General features: G+C 50.8%; 5 protein-coding genes across 5 annotated transcripts; 2 read left to right on the forward strand and 3 right to left on the reverse strand.

Moving 5' to 3' along the window:
- Window positions 1-642: 642 nt before the first annotated feature.
- V8C40DRAFT_254907 (bZIP transcription factor) lies at window positions 643-1,665 on the reverse strand. The gene has a single exon (XM_083217921.1). It carries the CDS (start codon window positions 1,535-1,537, stop codon window positions 686-688), a length of 852 nt encoding a protein of 283 aa, XP_083069310.1. The 5' UTR covers window positions 1,538-1,665; the 3' UTR covers window positions 643-685.
- Window positions 1,666-7,349: 5,684 nt separating this feature from the next.
- V8C40DRAFT_254915 (uncharacterized protein) lies at window positions 7,350-8,453 on the forward strand. Its single transcript, XM_083217922.1, has one exon. The coding sequence runs from the start codon at window positions 7,554-7,556 to the stop codon at window positions 8,262-8,264; it is 711 nt and encodes a 236-aa protein (XP_083069311.1). The 5' UTR covers window positions 7,350-7,553; the 3' UTR covers window positions 8,265-8,453.
- Window positions 8,454-9,005: 552 nt separating this feature from the next.
- Window positions 9,006-9,629, reverse strand: V8C40DRAFT_254917 (uncharacterized protein). Its single transcript, XM_083217923.1, has one exon. The coding sequence runs from the start codon at window positions 9,565-9,567 to the stop codon at window positions 9,127-9,129; it is 441 nt and encodes a 146-aa protein (XP_083069312.1). The 5' UTR covers window positions 9,568-9,629; the 3' UTR covers window positions 9,006-9,126.
- V8C40DRAFT_254918 (bifunctional 4-alpha-glucanotransferase/amylo-alpha-1,6-glucosidase) lies at window positions 9,484-14,906 on the forward strand. Its single transcript, XM_083217924.1, has 4 exons — window positions 9,484-9,620; window positions 9,678-10,051; window positions 10,165-14,521; window positions 14,603-14,906. The coding sequence occupies exons 2-4, from the start codon at window positions 9,822-9,824 to the stop codon at window positions 14,684-14,686; spliced, it is 4,671 nt and encodes a 1,556-aa protein (XP_083069313.1). The 5' UTR covers window positions 9,484-9,620; window positions 9,678-9,821; the 3' UTR covers window positions 14,687-14,906.
- Window positions 14,699-16,868, reverse strand: V8C40DRAFT_254922 (uncharacterized protein). The gene is made up of 3 exons (XM_083217925.1): window positions 16,232-16,868; window positions 15,786-16,167; window positions 14,699-15,715 (listed from the first exon to the last, which is right to left on the reverse strand). The coding sequence occupies exons 1-3, from the start codon at window positions 16,233-16,235 to the stop codon at window positions 15,415-15,417; spliced, it is 687 nt and encodes a 228-aa protein (XP_083069314.1). The 5' UTR covers window positions 16,236-16,868; the 3' UTR covers window positions 14,699-15,414.
- Window positions 16,869-17,667: the final 799 nt, after the last annotated feature.

Genomic DNA, 17,667 nt, shown 5'->3' on the forward strand with positions numbered 1-17,667 from the left:
GATCGGCAGCGGCGCTGGGACAGCTGGGTGGGAGTGAGTGAGACTAGGGCATGCGGAATGACATACATGGCGGAGGTGTCAGAACTGTGCATATTCGACTTCATGTCGCTGTTTGTAAGGGAGTTTGCTGAGTATGAGGGTGGTTTTGGTGGTGCTTGGTGGTGGTTTGGTGGGTGCTGGGAGGGTCTGGAGTGTTGATACGGGGATGAGATTGTATTACTTTCAGTGGGTTATATGATATGAGAGTGTAGAAGATTGTTATTTGGCTCTTTTTATGGAATTTTGAGAGAGAGGTGCCGATGGCGTTGGGATTTGATGAAGATGCGGCTCTACGGAGGGGAGCGGCGACAGCCACTTACACGCTCATTCTACTAGCAAATCCCTAAAAATATGCCAATTTTATTAGACCAGGAACAAAAAGGTATAATAGCATTTATATATGATTTCAGAATATAAAATTCGGGTGGTGATACCGTATATTTCTTTGGGGGTGCTGCATACACCGTGGTGCCGCTGTCAGATTGTGTGTGAATAGCATCGCGATGCTACTCCAAATGGATGCACTGGCTCTATAAACATCAAAGGCGATAAAAAAAACCCCGAGACTAATCTCACAATCAAACAGCAGAGGCAAGCAGAAAATGCGCTTAATTCTTCTTTTTATTACATTACAATAAACTACTAGTCAGGCCGCTTCTACATTAATAGACTGTGATTCTACCTGCTTCACCCATCGCACCGCGCTGTCCCGCAGATAATTCTCAATTAATTCGCACCCGCAGCCGCCATGCTCCAGCAGCATATTCTTCAGCACAATCCGCTCCGCGACTAAGTCTTTCATAATCTGATTGAGCTGTCGATTCTCATCCTCCAAGGCGTCGTGCCTGGAGCTGAGCTTTTCCACCGCGACTCGCTGTCTGCCGCGGCACTTGTCCGCCGCCACGCGATTCTTCTCTCGAATGCGCTGGCGGCTTGCTTCTTGTTCTTGAGGGGTCTTGGTCCGGCGAGGCCTTTTTGCGACGCTGCCCTCTTCAGTTGATGATGATAATGATGATGCTTTCCGAGTCTTGGTCTGCTTCTTGCTGCAGGTTGAAGTTGAAGGCTCTTCTTTGAATGTGTGTAGTGATGATGGTGCGATGGAGAAGCAGTTGTCGGATGTGGTGGAGGTTGCTGGTGTTGACGGGCTGTATTCAGGGCCCTGTGGGAGTTTGTCGTTTTGATAATCCCATATCATGCCGGCGCTTTGAGAGCTTTCGCTGCCAGATGTAACGCTTTCGGCGGGAGGGCTGGTAATGCTTGCTTCAGAATACTTGAGGAAGCCCTCTGCTATATCCCATTCGGCAGTTTGCAAGGGGAGGGTAGGTAAGAAGACATCTGAAGAGTGTTCTAGACCTGTCGAGCTGTAGCACAGGTTGGGCCAGATCGTGGTCGAGGTGCCCTCCCGATCCGCCGGCGGATATGGCAGGGAAATGTGACCTGCATTGGCGTAGTCTGGACCGCAAGCGATGTATGGGGAAGCTTCGGCAATGCCAGCCATGTTTGTTGCCTTGTAAGATCTTGGCCTTTGAAAAATGATATCTACAACACAGATGCCGGCCCTGGATTACAAGTTCCAGGAATGATGTTCACAAGTCTAGGAGAGCCACGAAGAGCAGATCAGTATCGAGAAGAGAAGAGGATATGCGCCCCCTAACGAGGCGGAAACGTCATTGCTAAATATATTCTTGGCCATGATAGCCAGATCGCCGCCTGGCTGGGGCTGGGGGGGCCCTTTGGAGACTTTGAACCGTATTCCCGCAAGCAAAGGAAAAGTGAAAGGACGGTTACCCCTGGCTGCCCGTTGGGCTAGCAAAGTCGTATTAGCGCTTTCAAAGTCATGCCTCAGACCGTTTGAAGCATCTTGGACAGGCAGGCAGGGAGGGTATACAAGGTTCAAACTAGGAAATTGATCTGAGCACTTGGCTAGTCTCTGTATGCAGGATAGTGCACATAGCACACAAAGCCGGTGTGGAGACGGCGTCACGTAGGTGGCCCTGTGGGTCGCGCATAATACACGATGGCAAGGGCAAAAGTGTGATGGCTTGGTGCGATGGCCGAGGAGGTCATCGGTGTCCCGGGCCAAGCACGCACACACACTCATCAAAAGAATGCAGCCGGCCCCCGTTCCGGATGGGGCCAGCCAACCCGGTTCCAAAGCCAAGTTATATCAAACCGGCGCCAAAGGAAGTCGACCAGGTCAGCTCCACGATGCCCCGGCGTTGCTTCTTTCGGTGGGGGGCTCCAATATCAAAGTGTGCGCTTCTAACCCTTCCTGAGGATAAGAGAGAGATGGCGGATCTGTGCGCGGTAGAGTTCGGCTACACAAGAGTCAGCAAGAATTTGGAAGAAATGTAATGTCAGGCTGGCATCTTCCAAAACAGCCAAGATCCTCAATCATCAGAGCCCAACATGCAGCCATACGATACTCGTACGTCCCAACCAAGGCACGGCTCGTTCTCAAAGGGGCCAGCAATCCCCCCAAGGCCAACACCCACACCGAAGCAGAAACATATCTTCAGGCAGGAAACCCCCCTGTAAGAGAGAGGCCCTTCTGTCCAACCACCCCTGCCCAGGCCCTTCTGGTAGCTAGTAGAAGGTTGGGTTGGTCCTCCGCGACAGGTGCAGCGGTTCTTGACGTGAAGCAAGCCGCGGTCCAATTGGCAATCTTATCAGGGCCCTGGGGAGGAGAAGGAGGAGCACTAAATGCTGTGGATTAGCGTAGTGGAGGGCAAGGAGCCAGTGGGAGCTCAGTCGTTGGCGTCACCATCGATGGGATCGCGATCGCAGTCTCTGCTGTCTGTGGTGTAAGAGAATACAAAGGCGCTGTTGTATAACATCAGACGGAGGTTTTGCTCCGGAGAAAATGCTCCGGCCCGCACTGCAAACGAGGTGGACGCCTCCAAGTGCAGCCGGCCCACAGCAGAGCAGGGAGAAAACAAGATTGAGATAACTTCAAGGTTCTTGTTTGACCAAGTCTGACTGTTGGGGCCAGATGGCTCCATTCCGAGTTGAACAGGTGGAAAGATTCTGACCCAGCAAGCGCATAATCTCGATGATGGGCGAAGATTTTGATTCCTTGATACTGTAAGGGAGAGTCACGTGATAATTCACGTGCCGCTTAGGCTCCCCGAAACTCCCCTGTATACCCTGCCTGGATATCCACCTTCGCAACTTGGCTTTGTTGAAAAGAGCCCGACTCGGCTAAATCCATCTGTCAAAGGCTCAGCCCGCTTTGTTTCTCCACAGGATTGTCAACAACCGGTTTTCTGCAAGCCACTACTCTGCATCGTGTTCCGTTGGCCACTACGGAGCCACCACGGAGCACTCATGGAAACGGTAAGTCCTTTGTGGCGGGAGCTGGAGCTGCTGTCCTAGGCAGGCGGGAAAATCTCCAGCCTGGCTTGGGTTTTCACGGACCGAAAGCTCCCTGGAGGACCCTGGGTCAGTCAGACGGCTCAAACGAGATAGATACAAGAACAAAGCACAGAGGGACAGACAACGAAGAATGGAGCACAGAGTCTGTAACAAAGCACAGAGTACAAAACACAGCTTCAGGAATTGCGTCACATACCGTATACAGGCACTTCTGCGGCACGGCACGTTGCCAAAACCAGTTGAGGCCTTATGTAGCAACGTGCCTTTCGTCTCGGCTGGAGCTTGTGAGATTGGATGTTAATGGCGGATGGCGCCGGCCTCCAACCTACGAGGTCTAATGCATGTAAGCGACAAAATGTGGCGGATTAAGCTGGCGAGCTAATAGCCTCCTCATCACAAAAAAAAAAGAGGCTATCCATGAACAGCAAGGCCATAAGGGGAAGAAGCACCCTTCCCGCGACCAATTAATCTAAACGTGCGTCAGTGCGTGTCCCTGCTCAAGACCAAGATACTCGGATATCACATCTTGATTCCAGCTGGGTAGATACCAAACCCTCACTCAACTGTGAAGATGCAGATGTAACGTAAAAACATTCCATGCCAAGAAGCATGAACATCGGTACCCACGAAAACTCCTTAAAGCCACAGCCCAGGGTATGTGAGGCGACTGAACCCTTGTCTTCTTTCGCGAGGAGAAGTTTAATCTGCTGTCGGAACTAACGCAGCACCCCATCAAATTGAGAAATGGGGCTGACAGGCGTTCCGCCTTGGCCCATGATCCATGCCAATTCTTCTATCCCCAAAAGAACCAATGTCGTCATCAGCTCTCCAGTTTGTGCCAGGGCCTCCGCAAAAGCATGAATCTGTGCCAAGACGAAGCTGGCCCTAGTGAATCGCGGGAGCGGCTCCTTGCCGTCTGTCTACTGTCGAGTAACACACTCTTCTCAAACCGAGCGCTAGCAGTATCAAGCACGTTTCATATGTTCATGATGCAGCTCGCCTTACCCTGAAGGTTGCAAAGAAACCTGTTGTAAGATCTTTATCTTGTGCCAATAGCTGAAAGATCAAAGGTCTCAAAGGTTACATTGGTACTGCGAATCATGGTTCCTATCTCTGCGATTCCAGTGATTTCCTTTTATAGTAGGTATCTAGTGTAACTTCAAAGCTGTAAATTGGTGACATTTAACGAGGCGAGGCTCTCCAACACCTAGACAAGTTGTCATCGAAAGAGTATTAACTTCTCTGAGCTATGGATCGGGTCAAAAATGCTGTAAACCCTCACTCCGCGTATTACATAGGTAGCTACATCGAGGCAATTCTCTTTCAAGCCTGGAGAGGGACTAAAAATGCTGTGAAGAGGAAGAGGCTTCGGACTAGGCTGTCAATACCTGGAAACTCAGATCTACAAATCTAAAGAGCCAAACCCCAGAATTGCTGTCGAATTACAGAGCCGCCAATCTAACTGCATTTTACATAGTTCATTATCTTTTAGGACCGTGCAAGGAGTTGTGTGCTGTCGCCGTTGCTTTTTTTACATTTCATCAGACCAAAGGGCTCAAAGACCACATTGGTACTGCGATGTGCGATTCTTAGATTTGCACATGATTAAGGTGCAGTATTTTAATGACTCCCTTTCATGGTACTTCATTTAGCTCAACTTTTGTTATGATTGGTGGTATCCAGCACCTAAACAAGTCATTGGGACAGTGTTCAATTTCTCTGAGCCTTGGATCGGGTTAAAAATGCTGTGAAATCCCACTCCACATATTACATAGCTCTATCAAGGCAACTCTCTTTCAGGTCTAGGGAGGGGTTAAGAATGCTGTGAAGAATACAAGGAACAATTACACCACCTACAGCAATCGACTACGGTCTGGGGAGAGGTTAAAAATGCTGTGAAGAGGCCAGGGAACAGTTACACCACCCACAGCAATCGACCAAGGTCTAGAACTGTTGTAAAGTCGTAGAGCTGCTAGTCTAACTACATTCCGCATATTACATACATCTCTAAGATTCGTGCAAGAGGTTGTGCGCCCATTATTTGAAGTCGCCGTTACTCCTTTTGAAGTCCCATCACTGAGTAGGCAGGCAACATACGTAAATAGTCACGAGTGAAGGAGGAACCAATTCAGCATTGCTTCCATACTATTCCAACCTATGGAAATGACCTCGATTTATGATGATCTCATGGTGTAGTCGTGATGATAACTACTCTCTAGCATTTATGAAACAGGGGTCTTGACGGCGGGCAATGGGCCATTGAGAGCCAGCAATGACAGTATTGATCTACCTCATAGGCCATTCATCAATTCATAATTGATACATGCGACAGTGATAGGCATAAATTCCAACGTAGCTACTTTATTGCCTCTATTTATATGATTGTATTTCCGCAGTCTGATCGTTTTGAGAGTAGCAAATCACCAAGCAACACGGCTTCTTAACAAGTCTATTGAGCTTTCATCCCTGAAGAAATAATCATCCACTTCCATGATATTCTGAATCCCATTGTATGAAAATCGCTGTCGGTTTGGAGTGGTTGTATGCGGTGTCGCTGAAAAATATGTGCTGAATATGCAACATCGCCGCATTCAAGAATCTAGCTCAGAAATGTATGTGCTGTCATTTCGCACCTTTTACTGCCGCAATATCTTTGCAACTATCAGATAGCGTGATGAAAAGATGAGATAGACTTTGTGATGGCAATATAAATTAAAGTTTGGGGCAATAGACCAGATATATCGTGCAGTCATTTGTGGATATGCTACAGTGTAGGGTATCTCCGGTATCACCATTTGTGTGTGTGGTGTTTCGATACTCCTTTATTCATGCGTAGACAGTGTCTGCATCGAAATAACCCCTTTTCAGTTATAAATAATATGGGATTTTATTTTTTGAAGAATGCAAAGCGCGTAGTGGAAAGTTGGAAACATTACGTTACGTGTATCACAACATGTTGCGAATAGCTGGCCTTTCAGAGGGAGGTTTCCAACGACACTTGGACGCACTCCTTCGCCCACTCCCAAGCTACGCGGCGTTCAAACATCAAAAAATGCAGTTATAGGGACCGAGGATTGCACAGTGAGCCTTAGAATATTTTTTGGCTCCCATGTTTGCTGTTGGCGGATTGTTCCTTGTAGTCGTCATAGAATCGCGCACAGTGCCGCTCATTTCGTTGGTGGCTTCACGTTTAAACCTCGAACGGCATTTTAGGAAATCCGAGCAAGACCGAGTATCATACTATCGGCGCAACACGATTTGCGAATGCCGTTCAGATGATGTGTTTCAAAGGATCGCTATGGCCTCTTCAAGTGGATTATATAAGTGGTGACACCCGGAGTTTAGCAAGTGTTGTCGCCGTGCTTCAGCTAGGCTAACCTCATTTCGTATTTGAGCGATCCATGATTCGGCAGGCTGTCGGCAGCTAATGAACCACGGTACCGGTAGTGCGATCCCATTGCTGTTTTGGGGAATTCGAAGTCCGTTCGCTTCATGATGTCTGGAGATCTGATTTCTAAGGGCCGGGGATACGGTCTATCAGCGAGAAGGGAGAATCCTGCAGAGAGTTGAGAATAGGGAGAAGAAGGGATTGATATGAGAGTTGGGAAATGTATAAAGGGAAGACGAATATCGTCCATGTTAGCAATGAAGAAAGATCAAAGCAACATAAGAAAGACAGACAATTCTTCACCTTCATCTTATATATCAGATCACCTAGAACAAAAAAATCGCCATCATGTCCATCAAGTACGCCAAAGATCAGCCCGCAGGCTTCACCAACCGTATTGAGAACGTCGCCATTATTGGAGTAAGCTTAGCAATTGTCGTCTTACCATTGATTCTGTTTCATGGTTTGCTGATCAAGTTTTTCATAGGCTGGAGGCCAAGTTGGCAAGCATATTGCTGAGGAGCTGCTCAAGACCGGAAAGCACACTGTTACCGCCATTACCCGTATTGGAAGCCAAAGTGGGCTTCCTGCTGGGGTCAAAGTCGTCCAAGTCGACTATGATGACGAACAGACCCTCGTTGATGGGCTCAAGGGCCAGCAGTTCCTCTTCATCTCCCTTGCCGTGACAGCTCCTAGAGACACTCAGACCAAAGTCATCGCTGCAGCAGCCAAGGCTGGTGTGTCATGGATCATGCCCAACTCGTATGGCGGCGACTTTGCCAACAAGCAACTTCTGGAGGACACCATGACCGCTCCCGGTGCCCAAGCTTCTCAAGCTGCTGTTGATGCCATAGAAAAGGCCGGTATGTCTTGGGTATACATGAGTTGCAGCTTCTGGTATGAGTACTCGCTTGCCATGGGTGAACCCTGGTATGGCTTCGATATTCCAAACAAAAAGGTCACCTTTTACGATGACGGCAAGACACGTATCAACACGTCAACCTGGATACAATGCGGTAGGGCGGCGGCACAGCTTCTTAGCCTCAAGGAGCTGCCTGACGATGAGAATGACCAATCGCCTACTATCTCTCAGTGGCGCAACAAAATCCTTTACATCTCCAGCTTCCTCGTCTCTCAGAGAGACATGCTCGACAGCGTGCACCGGGCATTGGGCACAACCGATAGCGACTGGCAAATTGAGTATGAGCCAACAGACGTCCGGTTCAAGCGAGGGCAGGAGATCTTCAAGACCGGCAACATCGTAGGCTTTGGTATGGCCATGTACTCGCGCGTCTTTTATCCCAATGGCGATGGCAACTTTGAGTCCAAGTATGGTCTGGCCAATAAGGTGCTAGGACTACCGGAGGAAGACTTTGATGGAGCAACCAAGCTTGCAGTTGAGATGGCCGAAGCTGGATTTGGGCCTCAGCGAATTCAGACGATTAGCGCATTGAGACACTGAACAGAGAAAGCGACTATCCAGCAACCCCCAACGTGGTCCCAGCAACTGAGCAGTAAGCAAATGCAGTTATCCGATGAGAGAGCGCGGCTAGGGGGAAGCGGAAAGGCTATGAGGGCATGTGTTCGTTAATAGTTGGTAGTTGGGCATCAAGTAGCACAGAGACTGATTGATTGGCGGGATTGATTGGATTCGGAGGGGCTCTCGGATGATGAATGTGGCCTTTTGATAGGCATGATGATGTCCGTAGCAGGTCGACGGTATGAATATACTTGAAGTTGTTCAGTTCTTTTCCAATTCAATGAATTATGAAACCACTATAGATCGACTTCCCGGATGATACGGAGTAGTAGTATATAAACTTACTAGTGAGATGGATATCGCGGACGAGTAGCCTAATTATTTAGTACCTTGATCCATTGCTTAGAGAGGAATTGGAAACCAAGCTATGGATGGATCGTGATTAGGGGCAGAATCAGCAGAGGCCATGGTGACGTCATGACTTTTTGGTAGCGGGGTTGAACAAAGGAGCTTCAAAGGTCCTTGATATGTGGTGAGAGAAGTTGCATCGCCGCAGTCATCTGCAGGGGGTTGAAGATGGGAAAATCAGAATATTTGACACGAATTGGATTGGTAGGGAAGGATTTGCAGCGGGAATAGGACTTGATTGCCAGCTGTTGCAAGCTCGACACAGGCAAAAGCTTATATGTATAGTGGTTGTAGCTACCGAGTTCCGTAGCATGCAGCCACCTCGTGGGAAATTCTTCGTGGATTTCTTGGAATGAAGAATCAATTAATGCTGTATCACGGTGCTAATGGGCACGCTAGCGGAGATGACAGATTGATGCTGTCTCGTTGCCCGGGCTCATGGCATCATAATTGCATGGAGATGACATCCATGCTGCCGTGTTACAAGCATCAACACCATCGCTCGATGCCGTGCATTGCGCAATGCAAGCGCAGAATAAGCTCCGTTTGACTCGCTCAGTCGACCCGGAAGTACATGAAAGAAGGGAGCAAATAGAATGGGAACAAATAGTCCGTCAGCAGAGAAGAAATGGAGCCAAAAAAAGCAATTCGATCCAGCATTTCCTTGATTCCCGGGTGGTTCCTGGTGCCTTGGAATGGCTCGCCCACGCCACTCGCCCAGCGCCTGCACCTCTTGGGCCAAGTCAAAACCACCATGACATGACACCAAAATCTGCCGGCCAACCAGCAGCGTCTCTGGCTCGCTTGCGGGAAAAAAAGCAGCTAGAAGGAGAAGCAGTTTGATTCGCGTCTGGGATCCTTTTCGTCTTCCGCCCATCGCAGCCCAAAAGGGAGAGTCTTGCAACTGATCAAGCAATCCGGATCTTCCTTGTTTGTCCCTGATCTCCCTACCTTGCGAGGACAGCCTTGGAACTAACAGCACAGCAGCACCGCAGGCTTACTTAGCTGATCGCCACAGCAGCGCTCGATCCCTGCAAACCACCAGCTGCTTAGGTACGCTAAGGCCGCTGTAACGAGCAGCTACAAAACCAGCCGCGGGGCACAGGCTTTGGGCCCCTCTCCTTTCTCACCATGAGCCCAGGAATCATGACGACCACGGAGGTTTATCTGCTGCAGCTCAACGACGACGGCTCGCCCCAGGTCGCGGGAGAGTACATCTACCTCGATCCCACGGGAGATGACCCCATCACCATCAGATTTGCCATTGAGGGCACCTCGTCCATCTGTCGCAATGGCAGTCTTTGGGTCAACATCCCGCAGCAGGGGGCCGAGTTTAGGCGGGACAAGTTTCGAGAGTACAAGTAAGCTCACGGTCGATGCCCAAGCAGTTCCCAGCTCGCCATGTCTGAGACAGAGAGGGCTCTGCTTCGAAAATTGAGCTGAACTTGGCTAATAAACATCACCATCACCACAGACTGACTCCCGACTTCAACAAGACCCTCGAAATCTCCATCCCCATCTACGAGTCTGGCGTCTTTGCCTTCTACACTACCTATGCCGAGCTGCCCAAGCTCGACGCCGACGACGTTCCCAAGTCCACCAATGGTCACGAGGGTCTGAAAAAGACTCCAGTATACTACATCGATGTTGCTCCCCGCCTCAAGCTGGATGGCCGGCCATTGCCGCTGCCGGCGTTGTCGCTCTTCTCCATCATCAGCAAGCTCATGGGCCGCTTCCCCGGCGATTGGGAGCGACACCTGCGGGGCATCAGCGAGAGGGGATACAACATGATACACTTTACCCCTCTGCAGGTCCGTGGTGCCTCCAACTCGCCGTACAGTCTGTATGACCAGTTGGGCTGGGATCCCGCCTGTTTCCCCGGGGGCGAGAAGGACATTGAGCAGCTGGTCGAGAGTCTCGAGCAGAAGTACTCGTTGCTGAGCTTGACAGACATTGTCCTCAACCACACCGCACACAACACAAAGTGGCTGGAGGAGCATCCCGAGGCCGGCTACAATTTGAAAACAGCTCCCTGGCTAGAGTCCGCGTATGAGCTCGATACAAAGCTGATGGAGCTCAGCGGCCAGCTTGAGAAGCTGGGACTGCCCGTCGATATCAAGACCACAGAAGATCTCCTGGAGCTCATGGAAGGAATCAAAAAGCACGTCATCCTGGAGCTTCAGTTATGGGAGTACTACGCTATCAATGTCGAGCGAGACGCTGACAACATTGTCGAGGCTTGGGTTGGTGGCAAGGCCAGTCCGCCCCAAGTCGGCACTGCTACGTTAAGCGATTTCGAGCATCTCAAGACAGCAGAGCTCAAGGATCAAGTGGACTTTATCAAAAAGTTTGCTCTCCAGGGAACAGATCGTCTAGGAGAGCGATTTCGCCGACGCGTCGAGCCCAATGTTGCCGCTACCTTGCTGTCATTTTCTCTTGGTCGATACGAGGGAGAAAACACACAGTCTGCCGACAAGGCAGCCGGTAAGGCCAAGTTGATTGAGGTCCTGGATGCTATAAACGTTGCGTTCTATGAAGAATACGACAAGGATCTTAACCAGATTCTGGAACAACTCTTCAACCGTATCAAGTATGTTCGCATTGATGATCACGGGCCTAAGCTGGGTCCGATTAATGAGGCCAACCCTATTATTGAGACATACTTTTCTCGACTGCCAGTGAATGAGACAACAAAGAATCTCACCCCTGGAGAGAGAGCACTGGCTAACAATGGCTGGGTATGGGGCGGTAACGCATTGGTGGACAATGCCGGACCCGACTCTCGTGTGTACCTGAAGCGAGAAGTTATTGTCTGGGGAGACTGTGTCAAATTGCGATACGGATCTGGCCCGGAGGATAGCCCGTGGCTGTGGGAGCATATGACAAAGTATGCCCAGATGCTAGCCAAATATTTTGCTGGATTCCGCATCGACAACTGCCACTCCACTCCAATCCATGTCGCAGAGCACATCTTGGACGAGGCCAGAAGGGTTAACCCGAACCTCTACGTTGTTGCCGAGCTCTTCACCGGGTCTGAAGAAATGGATTATGTCTTTGTGAAGCGGCTCGGCATCAGCTCACTTATCCGTGAAGCCATGCAAGCATGGAGCACAGGAGAGCTGAGCAGACTTGTTCACAGGCACGGCGGCCGTCCTATTGGTAGCTTTGAGGTTGACGACATCTCCAAGTCAGATGTTAGCACACCATCGAGCTCAAAGGCCCCGGATCTTACAAGGGAGATTATTCGGAGGATACGACCGTCGCCTGTCCACGCCTTGTTCATGGACTGCACCCATGACAACGAGCCACCTGCCCAGAAGCGTGACGCGCGAGACACACTGCCCAATGCCGCTCTTGTCAACATGTGCTCCAGTGCCACGGGAAGTGTCATGGGGTACGATGAAATATACCCCAGATTGGTTGATCTCGTCAACGAAAAGCGTTTGTACACATCTGAAGCCTCAAGGACCTCGCAGATCAAGGTCGGAAGGGGCAAGGGCGGCATTGCTAGCATCAAAAAGCTCTTGAACCAGATTCATACCATCATGGGCAAAGATGGCTACAACGAAACTCACATCCATCATGAGGGAGAATACATCACCGTGCACAGAGTGCATCCCGAGTCTAGAAAGGGTTACTTTCTCATTGCTCACACTGCGTTCCCTGGATATGGCAATGGAAGAGGAGAATTCAAACCCGTGGTACTGACGGGAACCCGAGCCAACCACCTGGGCAGCTGGATGCTCGAGGTCGATGACAGAGACGAAACTGTCAAGGCCGTGCAGGACGATACCAAGTTTCTTCGAGGTATCCCCAGCCAGGTAGTAGATGTAGCTGGAATCAAGATGGAATACCATGACCAAGACACAATCATCTCCGTTCGGGACAAGTTCCCGCCCGGCAGCATTGCTCTTTTCGATACCTGGATCCCCACTGCAGAGCACTCTACGGGCTTGGATAACTACGTCACCTCAAGTGCCAAGGCAGCTTGGGCCAACCTGAACCTCATTGACCTCAACTTTTTGCTCTACCGGTGTGAGGCAGAAGAGAGAGACGCCAGCGATGGCCAGGACGGGGTATATGATATTCCCGGCCATGGAAAGCTCGTCTATGCTGGACTGCAAGGATGGTGGAGTATCCTCGAAGGGGTGATCAATGACAACAACCTTGGACATCCAATTTGTCAAAACCTGCGAGACGGCCCCTGGGCACTCGACTACATTGTGGGCCGCATTCAAAAGCAAAGCCATGCGCCAGGCAGTGAAGGTCTTGCTGGGCCGGCGGCGTGGCTTCGAGAGCGGTTTGAGGCCATCAGGGCTATTCCTAGCTTCCTGTTGCCAAGATACTTTGCCCTCGCCATTCGTACCGCGTACCGGGCCAGCGTTGATCGCGCTTTCGAGCTCATGAATGATCACGTTGCCAAGGGCCAGTGGTTCCTCGGAAGTCTTGCCATGGTCAGCGTGCAGCAGACTGGGCTAGTTAAATCGGCCTCTCTTTGGCCAGACAAGCAGGTGCCGTCTATTGCTGCTGGCCTACCACACTTTGCAGTGCAGTGGGCTAGATGCTGGGGCCGAGACGTCTTCATCTCTATTCGTGGACTCTATCTCGGCACCAGTCGTTTTGCGGAGGCAAAGGAGCACATCCTTGCATTTGCTAGCGTTCTCAAACACGGCATGATTCCCAATCTCTTGAGCAGCGGCGCTGCACCGCGGTACAACTCGCGAGATTCGGTGTGGTTTTTCCTCCAGACGATCCAGGATTATACCCGATTTGCACCAGAAGGGCTTGATTTCCTCAAGACAAAAGTCCGGCGTCGTTTCCTCCCGTATGATGATACTTGGTTCCCGGTGGATGATAAGCGGACATATTCTACTGAGAGCACAATCGAAGAAATCATACAAGAGGCTCTTCAGAGACATGCTTCGGGAATGAAGTATCGTGAGGCGAATGCAGGACCCCAGATCGACTCGCAGATGAAAGACGAAGGCTTCAACCAAGACATCAAGGTCGACTGGAGTAACGGAATCATCTTTGGCGGCAACCAGTTCAACTGTGGTACTTGGATGGACAAGATGGGAGAGAGTGACAAGGCCGGATCAAAGGGAGTCCCCGGAACTCCGCGCGACGGCGCTGCCATCGAGATCACAGGCCTGCTCTACAGCACGCTCAGATGGGTAGAACAACTCCACAAGCAAGGAAAATTCGCTCAGTCTGGCGTCAAGACTGCAGAAGACAAGTCCGTTTCATGGACGGAGTGGGCTGATCTCATCAAGGCCAACTTTGAGAAATGCTACTACGTACCGCTCTCAGCTGAGGAAGATGCAAAATACGACGTCAACCCCAGCGTTGTCGCTCGCCGGGGCATGTACAAGGATCTGTACAAGTCTGGAAAGGAGTACGAAGACTACCAGCTGCGGCCAAACTTTGCGATCGCCATGACGGTAGCCACAGATCTTTTCGACCCCAAGCATGCCTGGCAGGCTCTATGTCTTGCAGATTCGACGATCCGTGGGCCCACTGGCATGGCGACTCTGGACCCTGCAGACAAGGATTACCGCCCGTACTACCGCAACAGCGAGGACAGCCACGACTTTGCGACTAGCAAAGGTCGAAACTACCACCAGGGCCCCGAGTGGCTGTGGCCAACTGGCTTCTTCCTCCGCGCGCTGCTGAAGTTTGACCTTCAGCGGAGGACGACGGCTGAGGGCAGGATTGAAGCATTCCAGCAGGTGACTAGGAGGCTGGCTGAGTGCAAGCGAGCTATCAAAGAGAGTCCGTGGGCGGGCCTGACGGAGCTTACCCAAAAGAATGGAGAGTTCTGCGGCGATTCTGTGAGTGTTTTATCTGTCTTATTCTTCTTCTTTTATATCATTGATCCTTTTCGATAACATGCTAATCTATTTATTTCCCAGAGCCCGACACAGGCATGGTCTGCTGGCTGCCTCATTGATCTGTACATGGACGCCATGGAGGAGCAGGAGAGTTTGAAGAAATGAGAGATGCTTTACGACAAATTCACGAGTAAATGATATTAGCATGATGTAAAAGGGAAGGCATTTTCGGGGGAAGGGCGCATTACACATGGTTAATTTGCAAGCTGAGCTGAAAGAAAAAAAAGAAGGTGTTTTATTTGTTTCTCTCGAGTTCCAAGGAATGTACCACCCCCTTATTTGCTCTGAAGAAAAATGAACCACAGGTAGAGCCACCGTGACAAATGATGTGACAGACATGTCTCTGTTTTGCCTCGTCCCACATACTCCACACACTTCTTCTCCTCTTTTCCCAAATGAACTTCAATGTCAGAAAATGATGATATGTCGCGTTTGCCCAAAAAATCTCTAATTTCTCCCTCCCTCCACTCCTTTCCTTGTGTAAAGAAAAAAATGGACAAGAAATATCCCAACACAAAAAAAAAAAAACAGAGCCAACGCCAGAATCCAAAAAAAAAAGAGGGGACTAGTAATAAAAAAAATTGTATAATGGAAATAAAAAAAGATGTCGACAAGGGAGCGCCTGTTGAATGAGGAGTGCGTGAATGGCGTGAAATGAGAAATGGTCGTTTCGGTGCGGGCGGCATCTGTCAAGAGGATGATGAAGTTGAAGAAAAAAAAAGTGTCGTAGTGCTCGTCTTGAATTAGGCTGCTAGTATATTTCTCATCGCTCTTTTTCTCTCTCCGTCTTTCCTTCTCTTTTCTTCATATTTTCCTATTTCTTGTCGTGCTTCTCATGATCGAGAAAAGGGCCACAGCTTGGTCGTCGTGTTGCGCTTCTCCGAGGTTGACGTAAAGTTGGGCAGTTCGGGGGTCGCGTTGGTCTTGTCCTGGTAGGTCATGGGGATACCTGGAGCCCCCTCCGAGGGCGGGACGCCGGAGCCCCAAGAGTCGGTGTTGCCGCCGACGGCTTGTCGACGAAGATCGCGCCTGCGGATGTAGCGGCGGCGCCAGATGCAGGCGCCGATCCAGATGCCAGCGATGCCGACGACGAGGATGACGAGCATAATGACCCATTGGTAGTGAGTGGAGATCCTGCATGGGAGAGTTAGTATCAACATGTAAACTTGAGAATTGTTCTTGATGAGACTGGGATATCGCGTACCAATCGCCGCTGGGTGCGTCTGTCCGCTGGGGGATGCCTGAGCCTGAGGGAATGCCGCTGGAGCTGGAGATGGTGCTGGTAGATGAGGGCGCAGCTACGTTCTTAATGTTGCAGACGCTGTGATACCAGTTGGTGATGGAAGCAAGGCCGTTGGGCTCAGCGGTACAGGCCTGGTCGCAAACGCCGGCGGTCGTGGTGGAGAAGGGCGCAAGGCGAGAGTCGAAGCAAAAGCATGACGTGTAGACTGCGGGACTGTTGGTGGGAATGGCCGGAGGGACACAGGCGCCGTTGGCATCGTAGAGATGGCCACAAGCAGCCGCACAAGCGGGAAGCAGGGCGCGGTTGCCAAAGGGCACGATGGTGGTGATGGGCGCTTGAGCAGCTGCGGATTTGTTAGATTGCGGACCGCTCGGAAGAAGCCGTTTGGGGGAGTGAGTGAGGCTTACCCATTGTGACGTGATGGAAAGAGGGATATTAAGGCGCAGATGCGGGAGGAGAAGAGGTCAAAAGTATGTACGTGAAGTCCGTGACGGCGGCGAAGGAGAATGAATCGCTGGGGAGAATCTTGACGGCCAGCGCCAAACCAGAAGCAATGAAAGCGAGAGAGGATGTCGATATTTCTGTTGGTTTCAGAAACGGCGCTTGATCAAACACCGTGGGTCAACAAGCGCTGGAGCGAGGTTGCGAGAAGATGCGCGAGCGAGGAGCGAAAGAAAACGTCGGGAAAAGAGTCGTCGGGTTAGGCGATAGCAAAGCAAAGCGAGTCGTATTGCTGTCCGTTGGGTTTCCTTTTCCTTTTCTTATTTTGACTTTTCCGTCTTCGTCTCTGATCGGGAGTCGCCTGAGAATTTACGAGAGCGGCTGACTTAAGCGAGTGGAGAGGAGTTGGAAGGTTTGCGCAAGTAATTTGGTGGCACCGGCTGAGACGGGAAGACGGCGCGAAGGGGGGAAATATCGACAAAAAGTAGCGAGAGGAAGTCCGACGCTGGCGATGGACGGCGTGTTTGGTGTTTTGGACGAGAAGAGCGAAGTCGTGAGAATGGATGGGCGAGGATTTGGCATCGAAGGGGAGGGAAGAAAAAGAGTGGAGGGAAACTGGAAGGCCGGGCTCTGGAATGGAATGGATGGAGCGTGTCCAGTGCAGGAGGGACGCTGTGAGGCCTGGGCAGGCCTTAGCGCTGCCGTATTAGCGGCGCTGCAGCGCTCCCAGGGCTCCGTTTCGCGCAGCTGGCACAGCCCTCGAGCGCTAAGAGGCGCCCCATCGGGAGCAACGATGGCCTGTAGAATCCCGTATTCAGCGAGGCGACGGGGGGGCGTCAGCGGGAATACGGCCTGGACCCTGATGGGGGATGGCGCCAGCGTTGGCAGACTGGGGTTGATTGAATTGATTGAATGAAAACGGGGAGGGGAGGATTGCGAAAGCGGTTAGAGAGGAGAGAGGGTTTTTGGCGAGTGAGATTTAGAAGGTTTAATGAATGGAAACAAAACAGTGTACAGTAGTAGTATCGTGACGTGTTAGTGAGAGTTGAGGATTGAAACAAACTGATGTGAAGTTGATCCAAGGTACTGAAACAAGTGAATCAGGGAATAGGACCCTGATCAATGCATGAATATGAAGAGCAGCACAGGTACAGGTACATGACAAAAAGTTCAATATTGATTGATTGCTCTGCAAGTGACCTCGAAACGGGAGCACGGACGGCGCATTGAATGTCTGCAGCGTCCAAGGCCTAACAGTTTTGGGGAGCTGCTTGCGTTTGCAACGGGTCAAGTCAACGTCAGTGGCCGGGTACGTATTCCATTAGCTGGTTGTGGAGGGGCGGGTAAATGCGAAAAGGTCGCTGCTACGGGGTCTTTTGTAGCAGTACCAGACTGGGCCTGT

Source organism: Trichoderma camerunense (genome assembly GCF_050948025.1).
Source record: "Trichoderma camerunense strain CBS 138272 chromosome Unknown V8C40scaffold_19, whole genome shotgun sequence".
Lineage (NCBI taxonomy): Eukaryota > Fungi > Ascomycota > Sordariomycetes > Hypocreales > Hypocreaceae > Trichoderma > Trichoderma camerunense.